The sequence below is a fragment of the Ovis canadensis genome, chromosome 21 (assembly GCF_042477335.2).
Source record: "Ovis canadensis isolate MfBH-ARS-UI-01 breed Bighorn chromosome 21, ARS-UI_OviCan_v2, whole genome shotgun sequence".
NCBI classification, from domain to species: domain Eukaryota; kingdom Metazoa; phylum Chordata; class Mammalia; order Artiodactyla; family Bovidae; genus Ovis; species Ovis canadensis.
Window position 1 is genome coordinate 50,017,501 of NC_091265.1, and position 18,171 is coordinate 50,035,671.

An 18,171-nucleotide genomic window follows, 5' to 3' on the forward strand; every position below is an offset into this window, starting at 1 on the left:
TTCTCCATAGACCAAAAATGCATCCTGTGCGACTATTACTTAAACTTTAAAAATATTATGTCAGCTTAAAAATGGGCAAAGGATTACATAATTGACCAAAATAAAAACAAGTTTATCGTCTGCACTGTCTCCTGGGTATGTGGTCCCAGGGTCTGGGATACCATACCCTTCAGTTTGCTGGACTTACTGTCTGCTTCCAGGCTGGCCAATTCCTCAAGCTGTACGGCTGGAATTTAACCTTCAGGAGTCATTCCAACAGGGACTTGACCTTCATGAAAATACAGCTGTTATTAAGAAAGTTGGCACATTAATCCTTATTTGCAACTGAGAGTAAATGAAGGAGTTTGTTAGATTTTTTTTTCCCACTAAGACATGCCTTTGAAAAATGAAGAGCAGAGAGCGCCAATTAGGGATTGAGCCTTCACAAGGGAAATGACAGTCGCTGTAGAACAAAAATGCGCAGAAAGGGAAGCTAGAGTCCCAAGGATGCCGAGGAGACAATATGACCTCAGTTTTTCTTTTTAAATTAATTTACTTTTTATTGACGTATAGTTGACTTACAATGTTATTTTAGTTTTAGGTGTACAATAAAGAACAAGGTGTTTTATAAAACACACATATATATGTATATATTCAGTTCAGTTCAGTTCAGTTGCTCAGTCGTGTCTGAGTCTTTGCAACCCCGTGAGCTATGGCGCTCCAGGCCTCCCTGTCCAACACCAACTCCCGGAGCCTACCCAAACTTATGTCCATTGAGTTAGTGATGCCGTCCAACCATCTCATCCTCTGTCATCCCCTTCTCCTCCCACCTTCAATCTTTCCCAGTATCAGGGTCTTTTCAAATGAATCAGCTCTTCTCATCAAGTGGCCAAACTATTGGAGTTTCAGCTTCAGCATCAGTCCTTCCAATGAATATTCAGGACTGATTTCCCTTAGAACTGACTGGTCAGATCTCCTTGCAGTCCAAGGGACTCTCAAGAGTCTTCTCCAACACCACAGTTCAAAATTCTTCAGCGCTCAGCTTTCTTTATAGTCCAACTCTCACATCCATACATGACTACTGGAAAAACCATAGCCTTGACTAGACGGACCTTTGTTGGGAAAGTAATGTCTCTGCTTTTGAATATGCTATCTAGATTGGTCAAAACTTTCCTTCCAAGGAGGAAGCTTCTTTTAATTTCATGACTGCAATCACCATCTGCAGTGATTTTGGAGCCCCAAACATAAAGTCTCTCACTGTTTCCATTGTTTCCCCATCTATTTGGCATGAAGTGATGGGCCCAGATGCCATGATCTTAGTTTTCTGAATGTTGAGCTTTAAGCCAACTTTTTCACTCTCCTCTTTCACTTTCATCAAGAAGCTCTTTAGTTACTCCTCACTTTCTGACATAAGGGCGGTATCATCTGCATATCTGAGGTTACTGATATTTCTCCTGGCAATCTTGATTCCAGCTTGTGCTTCTTCCAGCCCAGCGTTTCTCATGATGTACTCTGCATAGAAGTTAAACAAGCAGGGTGACAATATACAGCCTTGACGTACTCCTTTTCCTATTTGGAACCAGTCTGTTGTTCCATGTGTATATATCCTCACTTATATTCTTACACATTCTCACTTATATATTCTCACACTTATATTCTTATATATTCTTCTCATATATATATATATTATTTTTTAGATTCTCTTCCCTTATGGGTTATTACAAAATACTGAGTAGAGTTCACTGTGCTCTACAGTAGGCCCTTGTTGTTTATCTGTTTTATATATAGTAGTGTGTGTACATTAATCCTTAACTCCTAATCTATCCCCCCGTCTTGCCCTTTGGTAACCTTAAGTTTGTTTTATGTGTCTGAGAATCTGTTTCTGTTTCATAACTAAGATCATTTGTACCATTTTTTTAAGATTCCACATGTAAGTGATATCACATGGTGTTTACCATTCTCTGCCTGGCTTATTTTGCTCAGTGTGGTAATCTCTGGGTCCATCCATGTAGCTGCAGATGGCAGTACTTCCTTCTGTTGCTTAATAGTGGTGGTGGTGGTGGTTTAGTCACTAAGTCACTAAGTTGTGTCCAACTCTTATGACCCCATGGACTGCAGCCACCAGGCTCCTCTGTCCATGACATTATCCCAGCAAGAATACTGGAGTTCCTCCTCCAGGGGAACTTTCTGACCCAGGGATCGAACCCACATCTCCTGTGTCTCCTGCACTGACAGGTAGATTCTTTACCACTGAGCCACCAGGGAAGCCCAGCTGAGTAGTGCTTTATTGTTTATACACCGCATCTTTACCGACACGTACGTTGCTCCCATGTCTCAGCTATTGCAAATAGTGCTCCTATGAACATAGGGGTTCATATATCTTTTCAAATTATGATTTTCTCCAGATATATGCCCAGGAGTGGGATTGCGGGATCATATGGCAACCCACTCCAGTGTTCTTGCCTGGAGAATCCCAGGGATGGGGGAGCCTGGTGGGCTGCCGTCTATGGGGTCGCACAGAGTCGGACATGACTGAAGTGACTTAGCAGCAGCAGCATGGCAACTCAGTTCTCCATATAATTTATACTAGTTTACATTCCCACCAATAGTCACAGCCTCCAGCTGTTGGGAAGGGTAGGTGAGTGTATGTGAGGTAGAGATCAGCTTCTTACCTTGGTGATCTTGGTGCCGACCAACTGATGTCAATCGTATTGTTCTCAGGGGTAGGCAGGGGCATGTGAACAGGAGGAAGAATTCTGCTTGGCCACTTTCTCCTTCCCTCTCCTGAAATCTGAAGAGATAGCCTTACTTCTACCTCTAGACTGTTGGCTTTCTACAGCGAATTTCAAGATCCGTGTTATAGATTGTACTTGCAGGGCTTGGGGTAGCTTCGGGTACAGGGAATGACAGTGCAAGGGGGTGGGTATGGAGGTGAATGTGTCCCATTTTTGACTTAACAACAAGTGAAGCATTTGCCATATAGATTAGCTGTGATCTGTTTGAAATACCGATGCACTTTCTCTCCCCTCTGGCCCTGGGCCACTTTTCCCACAAGGTGGTAAATGCACTCGAGAAATGTAAACTAATTTTCATATAAGCCTGAAGGGAAAAATAAGATAGAAAGCAAATATACAGCAAAGATATTCACATAATATGTTTCAAAATCAAATAGAAATGATTTTGTAGCATCAGGTCTTCAGGATGATTCAGGCCACTGTTGCCCTCTATTTAAGAAGTTTTATCAATAATTGATCCCTTTTAACACTGTGTTATGTTATTTCATTTACTCCTGGAACAACAACAGCTACATTTATAATAGAATCTCTTAACACTCTCTCCCTCTTCTCCTTCCCCTCCCCTCTCCCCACACTTTCCCTTTCCCCTTTCTTCCCCCTTCCCCTCCCCACTCTCACTCACAGGTGTACCATAGATGATCGGGTCACCCGGGTGGCCTGGCTGAACCGCAGCACCATCCTCTACGCCGGGAATGACAAGTGGTCCATAGACCCTCGTGTGATCATCCTGGTGAACACGCCGACCCAGTACAGCATCATGATCCAGAACGTGGACGTGTACGATGAGGGCCCCTATACCTGCTCTGTGCAGACGGACAACCACCCCAAGACCTCCCGCGTCCACCTCATTGTGCAGGGTGAGTTGATTGGACAGGGTGCTGGCGTTCCCGTCAGCGATGCAGAGGGCACGTGATCTCAGCCTGTGTTTCCACCTCCTGTAGAAAGACACAAAAAGCCATTCCTCTGCAGGATCCAGAGACTGAGTGTGTCCTGAATCCCTTCCACTTGTGGGTGTCTTGACTAAGTGCGGAGGATCTTCACAGAACTTCTCAGCTTTATCTCTGGTCCATCTGTTCTCATTCATAGGTTGTTTGGTATTGTTGAGTTGGTTGAGCTTTCTGGGGTTTGGACAAGATGTAGAAATATAATATATCATATGTTAGTTACTTAGCACTCTGGAGTTAGGGCAAGACACTTTAGGAAATTGATTGTACTACTCTCTGTGCCTGTTGTTTTTCAGAGGCTTAGCTCATGATAAAAGGTTAATAATATTGATGTAAAACCACATGATGTATGGCTGTTCTTGCATACCTGATGGTTATGTGTGATCTGGAAAGGGGTTCTCAGTGTTGTTTGGCATTGCTGTTGTATCTGTCTACACCCTTTTAGCCCCGCAGTGGAGCTGAGGTCAAGAGGGATATTAGTCAAGATGTCTCTATGTTGGAAATAAATGTATATAATTAAAAGGGGGCTCCCTAACTTCCTCTCCTGTTCTCCTTTAAAAATCTGAATTAATATAACCCATGCATAGTACTTAAGAGTTTTCCACTTGAATTTTATTTTGTTGGAGAAAAATGGGGTTGAAAAAATATCAGAATCTCAGATATCAACTATTCAATATTAAGAATTAAAAACTCATGCAGAGAGCAGCCATAAGCTTTGGGGAAGCATTGTAAGGCAGCCCTACAGAAGACCTTATGATGAGCTATCCCCTGCCGACACCCTCATGACTGTGCAAAGCAATTTCTGTCAGGTAAGCGGACCAGCCCCCAGCCCCGAATGACACAGCCTCCCTCCACCAAAGGGCGGGGTCTTCTCAGTGTCTCCTACTCCAACGTCTTGGAACCACGCATTGCGCTCAGAAGGAAGAATGCATGTGACTTAGTATCAGTGAGTGCCTTTAATCAGATCCCATCTGCAGTCAGCGTAATGGATTTTTTTCAGGGTGTGATTTGTGTGTGGCATTCTTGCTCAGCTAGTATGTATTCCCTCATCCCTGCCTTTCTAAAGTATATAATTTTGCTCATTTCGGTTGGTTTCATGGGAAGTTTGAGTAGCGGGTAAAGTCTTTTCATGCTTCAGTCATGTATAAAATTTCAAGGGGACCCTGCTTTTCTTTTGGCTGGAGATCTTTGCTAGTGGGCCATCTGGGCTCTGACTCCACAGGCCTTGATAGCGGCCTGAGCTTGGCCGGGGCTCTGTCGGCTGCAGCCCCTGCTCCCGGCAGGCCCTGGGGCTGATGTAGCACTTGAAGCTTTGCCTGCATTCAGCCTCCAAGCCTTTCTCTGACCCACATGCCCCCAGACTCCCACATCTGATGCCACACAAAGGACACCTATGCTCCCTACTGTGTCTCTTCTCCATCCACATCCCACCAGCGGTATGGCTTGGGATGATCATGTCTTGGGAGCTACAAGGCAACAAGGCAACTTGCCATCTGGAGATAAAGACAAGTACCATGTCTGATGCTTCTCCTCTGGTGAGGCCCTCCCCAGGATCAGTCATCTGATATGAGTGGGGATATCTGAGAAAACAAGGAAGCGTGAACTCTCACCACCCGCCTGCCACCTGGGCTTGGTTCCAGAGCAGCTGAAATTCTCAGCCTAGGAAGTGACGCCTCCATGGCACCTCCGTGGCCTTGACAGCAAAGTTATCTACAAATTCAGGAAACTCGGCGCTGAAATAAAAAAGAACTGTCAGGCACTATACGGAAACAGACTCAAACAGAATAAGACTCTCGCTTTTCAGGAAAGAAGACAGATTGTACAAGCGTGTCAAAGTCAACACAGGCCGTAACAGGCTCTTGGCTCAGAGCTGCAGGGATAATACTTCATAAGAAGCTTGGAAGCAGTTCCTGGGGCTGGATGTGGAAGCCAGTGGGGTCTCCCCATGGGTCTCAGAGCTCTGGGTCAGAAAGAGTCTGGGAAGAAGCAGGAAGCAGAGCAATAGAGTCCTTCATCCCAGAGGTCACTTTCTCAAGTCTCCACAATTCAGGCCAAGTGACTTCCGTAGCCCCTGTGACATTCAACTCAGAGATCAGGAGGGTGGAGGAGGAAGGGAAATGCCTCCTCTCAGAAATCTTAGCACACTGGGCTTCACATTCACAGAGAGGCTAAATGGAGGTACCTAGGGAGCTGCCTCCTTCTCCATCTTGGTGAACAATGGCTGACTTGTCTTCCTTTGGGGACCACTGAGTTTCCAGCAGGTGGAAGCAGAGACCCCATGGCTCTATTAGAAGGAAGCCCGGGAGTCTCTCCCTTCCCAGCAGCGGTCGGCTTTCGTCCAGCCTATAGATTAATTTTTCAGACTTAGTGTTAGTTCAGGTTAGATAAAGATAATGAAAGTTTCCTAATCCTCTTAAAGAAGATTTATCTGACCGAGTAGAAAGCTTTTGGAATACAATAAGGCATGTATAAAACTGAGGCCTAATCTTGCCTTTAATTTCCAACTGCTGATGGGTATTGATTTTGCAATGAGAAAAACTGAGAAATTTCCGAGCTGCAACTTGTCCATATATATATGGTATTTATTTATCTCCTGTCCATTTGAGAGTGTTAGAATCTCATCACCTCTAGCAGACAAGTGCCATGAGCCAAAGGGCGATCCCCGGGGCTCTGGGCTTTGTTGTTCGCTCCTCCTGCAAAGTGGAGTAACTGAGAGATGCTGTATCATTAAACTCGAAGTCTGTCTGTCCCTGTTTTATAAGGTGGCCTCTCCACATATCTGATGGGATTGATTTCCAAGTCCTTCTCTTTAAGGCAAGAAGCTGCATTTATTAAAAGAATACCACTGATCCCCGAGATACATCTTGACCACCTTGAAGGGATAACTTCAAGGCACCACGTGATGGTGTGTGACAGTGTAGCTGAGACTGTGTACCTGGTGTATGATGCTCAGTCTGAGACTGTGTACCCAAGCGTTAAGGGAATTCAGAGCACGGGGCTCAGACAGCCAGGGTGGGAAAACCAACCCGGCAGCCCTGTGTGGGATGGGGTGAGGGATGCTCCTCCTGTGATGAGGAGCTGAGGGGCACAGTGATCAGGTCAGGCTGATCACTCAAGCTGTGAGGACAGCAGGCTATGGGTCTCCCTGTAGGAATGGAGAAGGTTCCTTTAGGAGACATCATCCAAGGGAAATTGAGAGGGTTAATCCCAAGGCCTTAAAAGAGGAAGAATTAAAAAGATATCACCTCCCTTTTAAAGTCTGGGGAAATGTTAGATGGTCTTGCTAGTAACTTTGGAGTTAGGATCTTCAGCCACTGGGAAAGGAAGGTGTTAGGGTTGTGAGCTGTAGGAATAAAGAAAACACAGACATTACACAGGAATTACAGAACTAAGAAACGGGTATAATGCAAGACAAGAAGGGTATGTTTGAGATTCATCATAAATTTACTAGCATGAGAGTAGGTATGTTTTGTGAGATTGTCTCTTCCTACTAGAGAACAGTGGGACTTCCCAGATGGCTCAGTGATAAAGAATCTGCCTGCCAGTGCAGGAGACTCGGGAGATGCAGGTTCACTTCCTCAGTCGGGAAGGTCCCCTGGAGGAGGAAGTGGCAAACCACTCCAATATTCTTTCTGGGAAAATCCCATGGACAGGAGAGCCTGGTGGCTGAAGTACATAGTGTTGCAGAATCAGACACGACTGAGAGGCTGAGTGTGCGCTAGAGAACAGTAGGCATAGCACACTGTTCGAGGCATTCTAGGCTTTCAGCAAATGTTTGTAAAACGGACAAAGGACAGATTGATGCAGGAGATGAAATGGCAGCAGAAGGCAGTGATCCTGAAGTCCCTGCAAGCACATAGAGGCAGGCAGGGAATAGTCAGGCTGTCCAGATGACTCAGAGTGGACAGTGATTGGAAAGAGGTCCTTGGAGGGATGAGGTCATCAATGTGACAAGTCAAGAGACATGTTCTAACAAGGATCAGATGAGTTCTGTGAGCTTACTTAGTACTTTACAGCGCTGGTCACAATCTTTGCCTCATTTGACCCTCACAACAAGCCCTGGGAGACATCAGGGCAGCGACTGGTATCTCCGTTTTGCAAATTAGATCATTTCAGCATAGGAAGTTTAAGAGACCAGCCGGGGTCCCCTGTGAGTCAGCAGTGGAGCAGGTCTGAACCTCGACCATGTGACTCCACAATCAGTGTCTCTCCAGCACCTGCCACTCCCTCCACTGGCAACCGCATCTAAAGTGATTTCTCTAACCTAGAACCATGGGGACTTACCAGTTCTCCTTTCTTTTTCCCTCTTTTTCCTGCTGCTGTTTCACTGTGCAAACAGAAATTGGGGACAGAGCTCAAAAAAGGAAATGAGCGGGTAGGAGCAGGAGTGGGATGCTAGAGCCGTAAAAGAAGGAGAGGCTGAAAGAGAGAGACAAAGGAGATGATAATTAATTTACCAGTAGCTCATCCTTCCAGGGGTATATGTTCTAAATGTTACCTCTTTACGCTGTGTAAGTACTGAGAATGTTGGCCCCTTAGGGGTTCCAGGATCCAGTTGTCATTCTGTCACGAACTCTTCGGCATCCTGGACTGTATGGACCTCCTCCTGTTGCAGTTTCTGTCACTGCCAGGGATCCATAGACAGGAAAATCTGGTGCATCTTTGCTCCTTGGATGTTGGTATCTCTGTCTGCTCTCCTGCCTAGTTCAAAAATCTGTTGACTGCCAGACACTTGCTTTCATGGATCAAACTCCTCTTGCTAAACCCAATTTTAGGCAAAGGGCTAGAAATGATGAATTGTGTTAACAAGTCTGTGCAGTTTCTATATCTGCAAAGACTCTGGGGCTTTGAGCCTGAAGTCAATTCAGGTGAGACTGCGTGGTACCCAAGTTTAGTTCAGCAGGGAAAGAAGTCTGATTCTTCACCCAGTCTGGTCCTCTGTTCCACTGGGTGTCAGCCAGTCCCTGCACAGGGCACATGAGTGTAAACTGATCTCAGCTGATCCTCGTAACCTCCCTGCAGAGTTCAGACCATACTCACATCTCACTGATAAGGAAACCAAAGCTCAGGAAGAGTGAAAACTTGCCCAAAGATGATGGAGCTGCTAAATGCTCTCAGTTCCCTCTGCTAGGCTTGTCTTTAGGTGAAAGCTCTCAAAATACACACAGTGAACGTCCTCTGCATGCACGGTATCTTTTGACTATTCTTCACTGAAGCCTTGGGAGACCGAACAGGAAGTCTCCACATTCCAAGAAAAAAACCTGAGATTCAGAGTTGATTTCTCCCAGTTATACTGGCTAGCCAGTGTCAAAGCAGCCCAAATACCAGGAGTTGTTTTTTCATTTTGTTTTGTTTTTATTGAGGTAGATTTGATTTACAATATTGTATTAGGTTCAGGTATACAGTGAAGTGGCTTAGTTATATATGTGTGTATATACATATATGTGTGTATATATATGTATGTACATATATATCTTATATATATGTTTAGATTATATTTATATTTTGTAATTATTTTTCTTATAGGTTATTAAAAATATTGAATACAGTTCCCTGTGGTATAAAATAGGTCCCTACTGATTATGTATTTTATAGACAGTAGTATGTAGATGTTAATCACAAACTCCTAATTTACTCCTCCCTGTCCCCTTTGGTAACGTAAGTTTGTTTTCTATGTCTGTGGGTCTATTTCCATTCTGTACGTAAGTTCACTTGTATCATTTTTTTATGATTCCACATATAAGAGATATCACATGATATTTGTTTCTGTCTTATTTAGTACGGAGAATTTCTAGGTTCATCCCTGTTGCTGCAAAAGGCACTATTTCGTTCTTTTTATGGCTGAGCAATATTCTGTTGTATATCTGCACCACATCTTTATCCCTCCATCTGCTGATGGACATCTAGGTTGCTTCTTTATCTTGACTATCGTGAATAGTGCTGTGATGAAAGAATTTTAATTCTAGACCAAGTGTTAGGTTCACATGCCAGATTGCTAACTCATAGCTAAGTAGAAGGGCAGGTAAATGTTACTATTTGTGAGAAGATGTAGAAGTTCTGAGGTGGTATGGAGAAGGGTGGCTCCCCAGGAGACCGCTGTGGGGTGGAGTGGTCCTGGCTGAGGCTGGTTGTGGTGGATGGGGGCCGGGTACCTGGTGGACCATCTCCAAAAAGTGAGCGGGGCACACCTGCCCAGGGGTGCCTACTTTCTGCCAGGGCCTACCTATTTCCAACTTCCTTTGTTACTCACCTCTTTTTCTCCTCTATTTTCCCCTTTTGTCCCAAATATTCTTTAAATAGTCATTTAAATTAACATGCATAATTGTGGGCCTAAAGAAAAGCGGGCAGTCAACCTGAAATCCATTTAATTTATTCGGCCTGTATTTTAAATTATAATCACACTTGCTCTTTACAGAGGCAAAGTGGGAATGTGGAAAAGAACAAGACCAGGCATCAAAAAACCTCCCTCCCCTGCCTGAGCTCTGCTCCTCTGTGTCCCTGGCATGTTCCCTTCCTGCCTTCTTATCCCAGGTGAAGAAGACAAGTGAATGTAAATGATTTCCTCCAGGTATACACATGCACACCTTAACCTTACTCCTGTGTGTGTGTGTGTGTGTGTGTTAACAGATATATATGAACACGACTGAAGCGACTTAGCAGCAGCAGCAGCATGAAAGACATCCTTTTCTCTCCTGTTTCACCTGATATTTGTAAACCCCAAAACTCACATCAAATGTTGAATATATGCTCAGATTCCTAATTTCAGGGTTGGGTAAACCAAGAAAGCAATTACACCTTAGAAGAATCAGGACTGAAATCGGTGCCTGCAGCAGGCCCTCTGTCCCCAGCAGAGGGAGGCACTTGAGGAGTTGTCCTTCACAAGGAAGGGGTCCTGTGCAGGTCCCTCCAGCCTGGCTTCAGGGCTAGAATGAGACTCACACTCACAGTCTCTGCAGCTGTCCTGTCCCTCCCTTCACGTTGTGTTATGCAGACATCTGTTGGAATTAGACACATCTCATAGCTGAAATAGAATCGGTGGTCACCTCCACTCAATCTTCTACATTATCACGTCTTTCCTCACGTCATGTAACTACACGTGTGTTGCTGACAACACAGTACAAAACAGAAAAAAAAAAAAAGATTTCTCATTTTATCAAGTCTCTACTTCCCCTGTTGTGAAAAGGAATATGGGACTATGTTCAGCTCTGCTTAGAAACAAAAATGATAACATACACAGGTTTTCAGGTTTCGTAATTGCTTCTTTTGTGGCCCATGGAATTCCATCCTCCTCTCCATGAAATACGCAGGTCCAGCCTCCTGCTAGCCTGGGTCTGGGGACTATGTGCTCAGTTCCTCCTCATGATCTTTAAATTATAGGAGCAGGAAGAGCTAGGATTTCCCAAGTTGAATGAGACCAAGGCAGAGTCTGATGCTGGATGAACACAAGTCAGGGCTAGAGATAGTTTGAGCCTGTCTGCCAAGAGGGCAACAGTTCCATATGGGAGCCCTGGCTTCAGTTGGGTCCATCCAAGTGTGTGAGTCAATTTGGAGCACACCGCAGAGACTCTGTGATCCAAGATGGTGCTGCCAGTCCTGGCACATGGTTTGGGGACACATACAGGAGCCAGGAAGAGAAGTGGCAGGATCCAGAGCTACCATTTGCTTATTTGCAGTGGAACTAAACAAATAGAGTATCATGAAGTCTGCCCTCAGAATTATCACCAATATGGAGATGTGGGAGAAAATGAAAATGCCCGTTATGTTCTAGTTAATTTGCATGGTGAGCTCAGCTGATGTCACTAGCTCAAGTAAATATGAAGAGATCTTTCCTCTTGCTGTCAGCAGGGGAAGCAGCGGTACTTTAGAAGAAGAGAAAGTTAGTAAATATTCATCAATCCTCGTCATAGTTGAAAGTTCATCAGGACTCTCCTACAGTCAGGATCCCACCTAAGATTTCAGACTTCACTACCACAGGGTTAGTCAACCATAGCCTAGCAACAGAGTCATCTGTGAATTTAGAATGATGATATTTTCCTATGGGCAGCATGTGGACCCTTATTTGAAGACTCTGACTTGTAACCACAAGCCTAGTTCCGAGCCCCTCATTACCAAGTTTTACCGGAAACACAGTGTCCGAGCAACAATACCTCTCTACTCCACTTTTTCCTGCTTTGGCTTCTCATCAAGGTAGCAAAAAGCCTTTGACTGTTTTCTCTCTAATCATTCTCTTCACTCATCATTCTCCTCTGTAGGTTCAGAAATTGAAGAACAATAGAAATAGAGTAAAACAATCCCAGGAAAAGCAGTCAAAGATATGCCTTTGAATAATTAGAAACCATGTCTGTCATGTCTGAGTACCAAGCATGACGGTCACTTCACAGACAGGATCCAATTCTGTTTCCCAGTTAACCCAAGTAGGCGGGATGCATGTTTCTAATTTTTTTGAATGAGGAAACTGAGGCTCAGAGAGTCTGAGTGTCAGGAGCTGAGAAGAGCTGTGATTTGAGCTCTGCTTCATCTGTAGCGAAACTAGCACCTAACCTCGCTGTGGAACCTCCTCTGGGTTCCCTCCCTTTTCCATAAGTCTCAGACCAGACTGACTCACTTGTTCATTTGCAAGGCACATGCTTGCTTTGCCAGGTTTTCTTGGTTTACAGAATCTCACTCCAATATCTCTGCAGTCAGGATCTATCCTCCTTAAACCTCTCTCTCTTCTTCTACCTTATGAATCTTAGTGATTATGACTTCTTCCTTGGAGTTAATATCATTGTCACTGAAATCTACATTTCTGTTTCTTAATTTCTTCCCTAATTCTAGTCTCTTATTTCTGATTCTTTCCTGAAGTCTCCAAGGTGGGTACCCCGTAGGTATCTTTATGTGCTCCACCCCAGACTTCTCTTCTTCTCTCCAAAACCTCTTCCTCTTCTTTTAATTCACATTTCTATTCACCAACACACCATCCTTGTATAAAACCTTGGCTTCAGTGCTGACTTTCTCTCTCTCTTGATTCACCATCAAAACAGATGTCATGTCCAATAAAGTCATTCTCTTCCTTCCTGTTCATTCCCACAACCACAGCCACCAAAGTGCGGCATCTTACCCTCCAGTGACTTTTCACTGTCACGTCCTAATTGCTACCCCACCCTCAGTCTCTGCCTCTGTATAATTCATTTTAACACCGTTGTCTAAATATTCCTGGTGCACACGTCTGATCGTGTCACTTCCCCCTGCTAGCAATTTTAATGACTCCCTATTGACAATGCAGTCAAGTCAAAACCTCTTATATCACTTTTCCAAGTGCTAAACAATTCAGGGGCAGACCTCCTTTCTCAGTCTTACTTTCTATTGTTGTGTTTTTATATCCTACACACAACTTAGCTAAACTTGTCCTTGTTAAACCTCTGCCCCTAATGCCCTGCATTCATTTTCATTTCTCAAACAACTTGTCTTGAATGCACTTTTCTCTGAATGTCTAAGTTCTCCAGACGCTGTAGAGCAGGACTATCCAATGGATCTTTCTGTGCTGATGAAAATGCCCTGCATTGTCCGACATGGCAGCTATTAGCCACTTTGAGAACAGGGGGCTGTTGAGAACTTGAGGTGTGGCTAGTGAATTTTCAGTATTATTTCATATTAAAAAACTTAATTAAAAATAGTCATACATGTTAGTGGCTGTCATATTGAATAGTGCAGTTTTAGAGTTGCTAAATCCCAAAGCCAAAGGCTCTCTCTGTAATTCCAAACCTTACCTGCACTTGCCTACGGTCCCTGAAACTTCCCATTTCCTATTTCAGCTACTGGTGGGCCTAACTCTTTTCCTCTCCTAGATTTTTCCTTGAAGGCAAGAGCCAGATTTGGCTCTTTCATTTTTGATATAGTCAAAACTTAGGGATTGCAATCTGAATTGGCAGGACCATATAGATAACTCTTCAACAAATTTATATTGTGTTAGTAGTCCATGTAAATAGGGCATCCTAGGTGATTAAGTGGTAAAGAATTTGCCTGCAATACAGAAGACACAGGTTCAATTCCTGGGTTGGGAAGATCCCCTGGAGGAGGGCATGGCAACCCACTCCAGCATTTTTGCCCAGAGAATCCCATGGTCACAGGAGCCTGGCAGGCTGCAGTTCTTGGGGTCGCAAAGAATTGGACAAGGCTGAGTGACTGAGCACACACACACACACACACACACACACACATACACACCACAAAAACATATCACCGAGCTTAGATTAATTACCTTCTCCTCACACTCAAGATAGATTGCTGTATAGTGAAACATCAAAAAACATTTATTTCTACTGAATAGGGAAGTTATTAGTGAAACTGTTTTAAAAATTCCATAATTTAGAACTTCAGGGGAAAGACGTGACACAGACACTCTGTTTAGTGATATTAGAAATCACCCCAAACAAGATGGCCCAGAGGGCAGCCCTGGCAGGCAGGGTGGGAAGGCACCCCTCCCCACCATCCTCCAGCAATCTGTTGATGGAGTGAATGCTGCATGCTGATTGGCCAGCAAGTACACATTAATGACCAGTTAGCAACTGTGTTCAGGTCAATTAATTTATATTTGTATTTTGCAAGTGAAAGTTGCCCTGTTAGATTATTGATTCTTTGTCCCTGTATTCAATTTGTTTTTAATTGCACCATTGCTGGGCCAGACCCTCCCTCCTGGCAGACTGGCAATAAATCTGCCACCATCTCAACAATCAACAATAAATGTGTCTCTTCATGTCATTATTAATATGCCTCTTGGATGGGTTTGTTACTACGGCTCACAGTTTGTAAGAGCTGGATGGCACACCGCCAGGAGGATTCCTTTTCCCAAGGGCTATTTTGTCGTGATAGGATTGATGTTCTCAGGCCTGTGTGTGTCTGAGAAAAGGGGCCTGGGATTTAATTTAATATAGCTGGAATGTGAGCTCCCTAATCCTCCCCTTATCATAAACAGCTTTAGAAGAAGATTCTGTTAGAAGAGAGATTTTTACCCTCTCTTCCATTTCTTCCTCTTTTCTTCTCACTTTTTTCCCCCCTCTTTTCGAGCTTCTTAATTCCTTCTTAATTTCTGCTCAGATAGATGCTTTTCCCCTCTCAAAAACAACATAACAGCTACCTAGGTGATCTAAAATCCCCAGATAAGGGAGCCATGAGTCCCCCAGAAACTGGAGTTTTATTACTGGTTGATTGTTAGTTGAAAGCAGAGGGGAGTTCCCTGTGCTTGATAAGTGAATGGTGATTAACAGAGCTGCAGAAAAGTGGCTCTCATAATGTCACCTTAATTGAGGTCAGTATTGAAAAAGAATAAGAAGGAAATGGCTACCCACTGTAGTACTCTTGCCTGGAGAATTCCATGGACAGAGGAGCCTGGCGGGCTACAGTCCATGGGGTTACAAAGAGTCAGACACAACTGAGGAACTAACACTTTATTTCACTTTCTTGAAGAGATAATCATAAATTCCAGTGTTGTTATTGGCTTTTTCAGTTGTTAGAATTTTTCAGAGGGAAGCACAGATTTTACTTGAATGTATAGGTTGGCAGAAGAGACTCTCTGTGTCTAAAACAAAGGAAGTGTCTAAATGGAACTGCCTACTGTATAAGAGCTTGGCCATGGCTAGAGATCTTGGAACCATGCTAATGTTGGCCATTTTCAAGGCACAGGTAGCTTCAAGATGAATTTTGGCGTCCCTTCCTCAAATGCAAGGGCTTCCCAGGTGGCTCAGTGGTAAAGAATCCACCTGCCAATGCAGGAGATGCAAGCTCAATCCCCAGGTCAGGAAGACCCCCTGGAGAAGGAAATGGCAACCCACTTCAGTATTTCTTACCTGGGAAATCCCATGGACAGGGGAGCTTGATGGGCTACAGTCCGCAGGGGTTGCAAAGAGTTGGACAGGACTTAGTGGCTAACCAACAACAACAGCCCTCAGATACAGGATGGACAGTCAATGTTTGGTTCAGGATAGAGATTTTTATACTCAATTTACTGTGAACAGTGCCTATGCACAGAACTTCTTGGTGTAAAGCTCTCCAGTTCAGGTCAAACTGGGCTTGTTGAAATGAGAGGGGCAGAAGGGCGGGGTGACACCTGCTCTTTCTCTTGATAGGCGTCTAAGTGGCCCAAGGAAGTGGGAGTCAGGGGGTGTGGGACTCAAGCCGGGATGGTTTAGAAGAGAAGGTGCAAAGGGAAGCTGGGAGAAGACCTGGAGATGCCTACAGAGGGCCATGGGTACAGAGAGGGGACGCTAAGGGAGGCGAGAGAGCAGAGGAGGTGGGGAGGGGTGGAGAGAAAGGGGAAGAGGAGACAGGAGAGACCAACCCGGGGCTCAGCACCCTGCAGACACCTCCCCAGGGAACATGGGGAACCATGTCCAGCCTTCTCTAGCACAAGCACCTCTGTGCCTGGATGCCCTGGGTTCTCTCCGCCAGTGACCCCTCTCCACTGCTCCCCTGCTGCCTTGTCGCATCTTGGTCAGCGTGGCCTCCTGAGAGGCAGGGAGAGTAGATGCAAGCACTGTGTGGAAAGCAGGCTCAGAAAGTCTCTGACTCACGCTCTCCCGTCTTCCTCCACACCGGTGAGAACTGATCACGTCTCTGCCGACTCACGGCTGGGCTTGTGTTTCCCACATGCTGTAATGTCCAGGCTAATCCAACAGAAAAGGCAATGTTACTGATAAGCAAAGCCTTAATTCAAACACATACCGAACAAAATGCACTTACCAAGCTGCTTCTCAATAAGAGGCAAGAAAAATTCAACTCTTGGTTTGACTACTTGCTCCGTGATCTTACATGAGTTACTTAATCGGGCTGAGTCTCAGGGTCTTCATTTTAAATTTGGGGAAATAAAGCCTGCCCTTACCTTCCTTTTCCTTAGGGTTGTTCTACATTAAGTGGACAGAAACATGGACAGGGGCTTCCCAGGCGGCTCAGTGGGTGAAGAATCGCCTGCCAGAGCAGGAGACACAGGGGATGCAGGTTCAGTCCCTGCATCTGGAAGATCCCTTGGAGGAGAGCATGGCAACCCACTCCAGTATTCTTGCCTGGAATATTCCATGGGCAGAGGAGCCTGGCTGGCTACAGTCTATGGCGTCACAAAAGAGTCAAACACAACTTAGCACCTAAACAACAACTCTATCATAGGTCCTGTGCAACTTTAAAATTATTTGTTTTATACTGTTAGGCTAATTAACCTACCTTCTGAGTTTGCATGACTGGTGTTATGCTAGGGTGATTCATTAATACTTAGAACTCTGAACCCTCTACTCATCCTTACACAGTCTTGTCACATTAAAATATAGCCACTGACCCCTTATATATTAATAAATTATGTTGGGTTTTATGGATAATAATGGAAGAACCAAGGCATCTTCTGAATATATCTGAATGTGTGCAATATCCCTATTTTTGAAGTTTGGTGTCTTTCTTATTATTTTTATTTTTTTAAATTAACTTTTATTGGAGTATAGTTGCTTTACAATGTGCTCTGTGGTGACCTAAATGGGAAGAAAATCCAAAATCGAGGGGTATATGTATACATATAGCTGATTCGTTTTGCTGTGCAACAGGAACTAACACAAAATTGTAAAGCAATTGTTATTCTTGTTATTTTTAAGTATTCTTCTCTCAACTATTTTTATATTATTGTCATAATTTTATAGTCTCATGTCCGAAAGGTCCTTCTGAATAAAATATCTACAATTAGGCTTACTGAAAGAGAATTAAGAAGTAGACAACTTTGAGTCAAAAGAGAAACAGCACAAAATCATCATCTAAGGTTCTGTTTTCCTTAAGAACCTTACATCTGACATAAATATGCAAAACTTAAAGATAGTTCTAAAACCCACGTGGCTCAGACGGTAAAGGATCTGCCTGCAGTGCAGGAGACACTGGTTCAATCCCTAGGTCAGGAAAAATCCCCTGGAGAAGGGTATGGCTACCCATTCCAGTATTCTTCCCTGGAGAATTCCATGGACAGAGGAGCCTGGTGGGCCACAGGCCATGGGGTCACAAAGAGTCAGATACAGCTGAGCGACAAACACTAGCACTATATACCAAAAGGCGCAGCTTCATTTCTGATGAATTATCCTTATTGCTCTCACATCCAAAATAAAGTAAGAGAAGTCTATGCTTGCGTTTCAATAGGAAAAAGAAAAAAAAAATGTCTGGCTGCTGTGCACACGTCCCCACGTGCCCACTTTAAACGCCCCACCAACGGGAGTGTGAATCGAGGGGCCTGCGCCCTGGCCGTGGCTAATCCAGAGCACCGACAACTCACAGCAGAATCAGAGAGCACAGAATAGCTACTTGAGGAATAAAGCTTCTCGGCCCTTGGTTCCGCAGCAGCAGGGTGGAAAGTGAGGGGACAGGAAAATCAAAGTCCCTTTAAAAAAAGTGATCACGCACGGAGGCAAAATGTCCCCACAGCAGGAAAGAAAGTGGAAAACACACCAAATCAA

At 44.3% G+C, this 18,171-nt stretch overlaps 1 protein-coding gene across 1 annotated transcript in view; it reads left to right on the top strand.

Moving 5' to 3' along the window:
* Nucleotides 1-18,171, top strand: part of OPCML (opioid binding protein/cell adhesion molecule like) — a 1,043,008-nt gene that overhangs the window by 806,408 nt on the left and 218,429 nt on the right. The window contains exon 3 of the mRNA XM_069565478.1: nucleotides 3,399-3,631. Within this exon, the coding sequence (XP_069421579.1) occupies nucleotides 3,399-3,631 (233 nt within the window). The remainder of the gene's footprint in view (nucleotides 1-3,398; nucleotides 3,632-18,171) is intronic.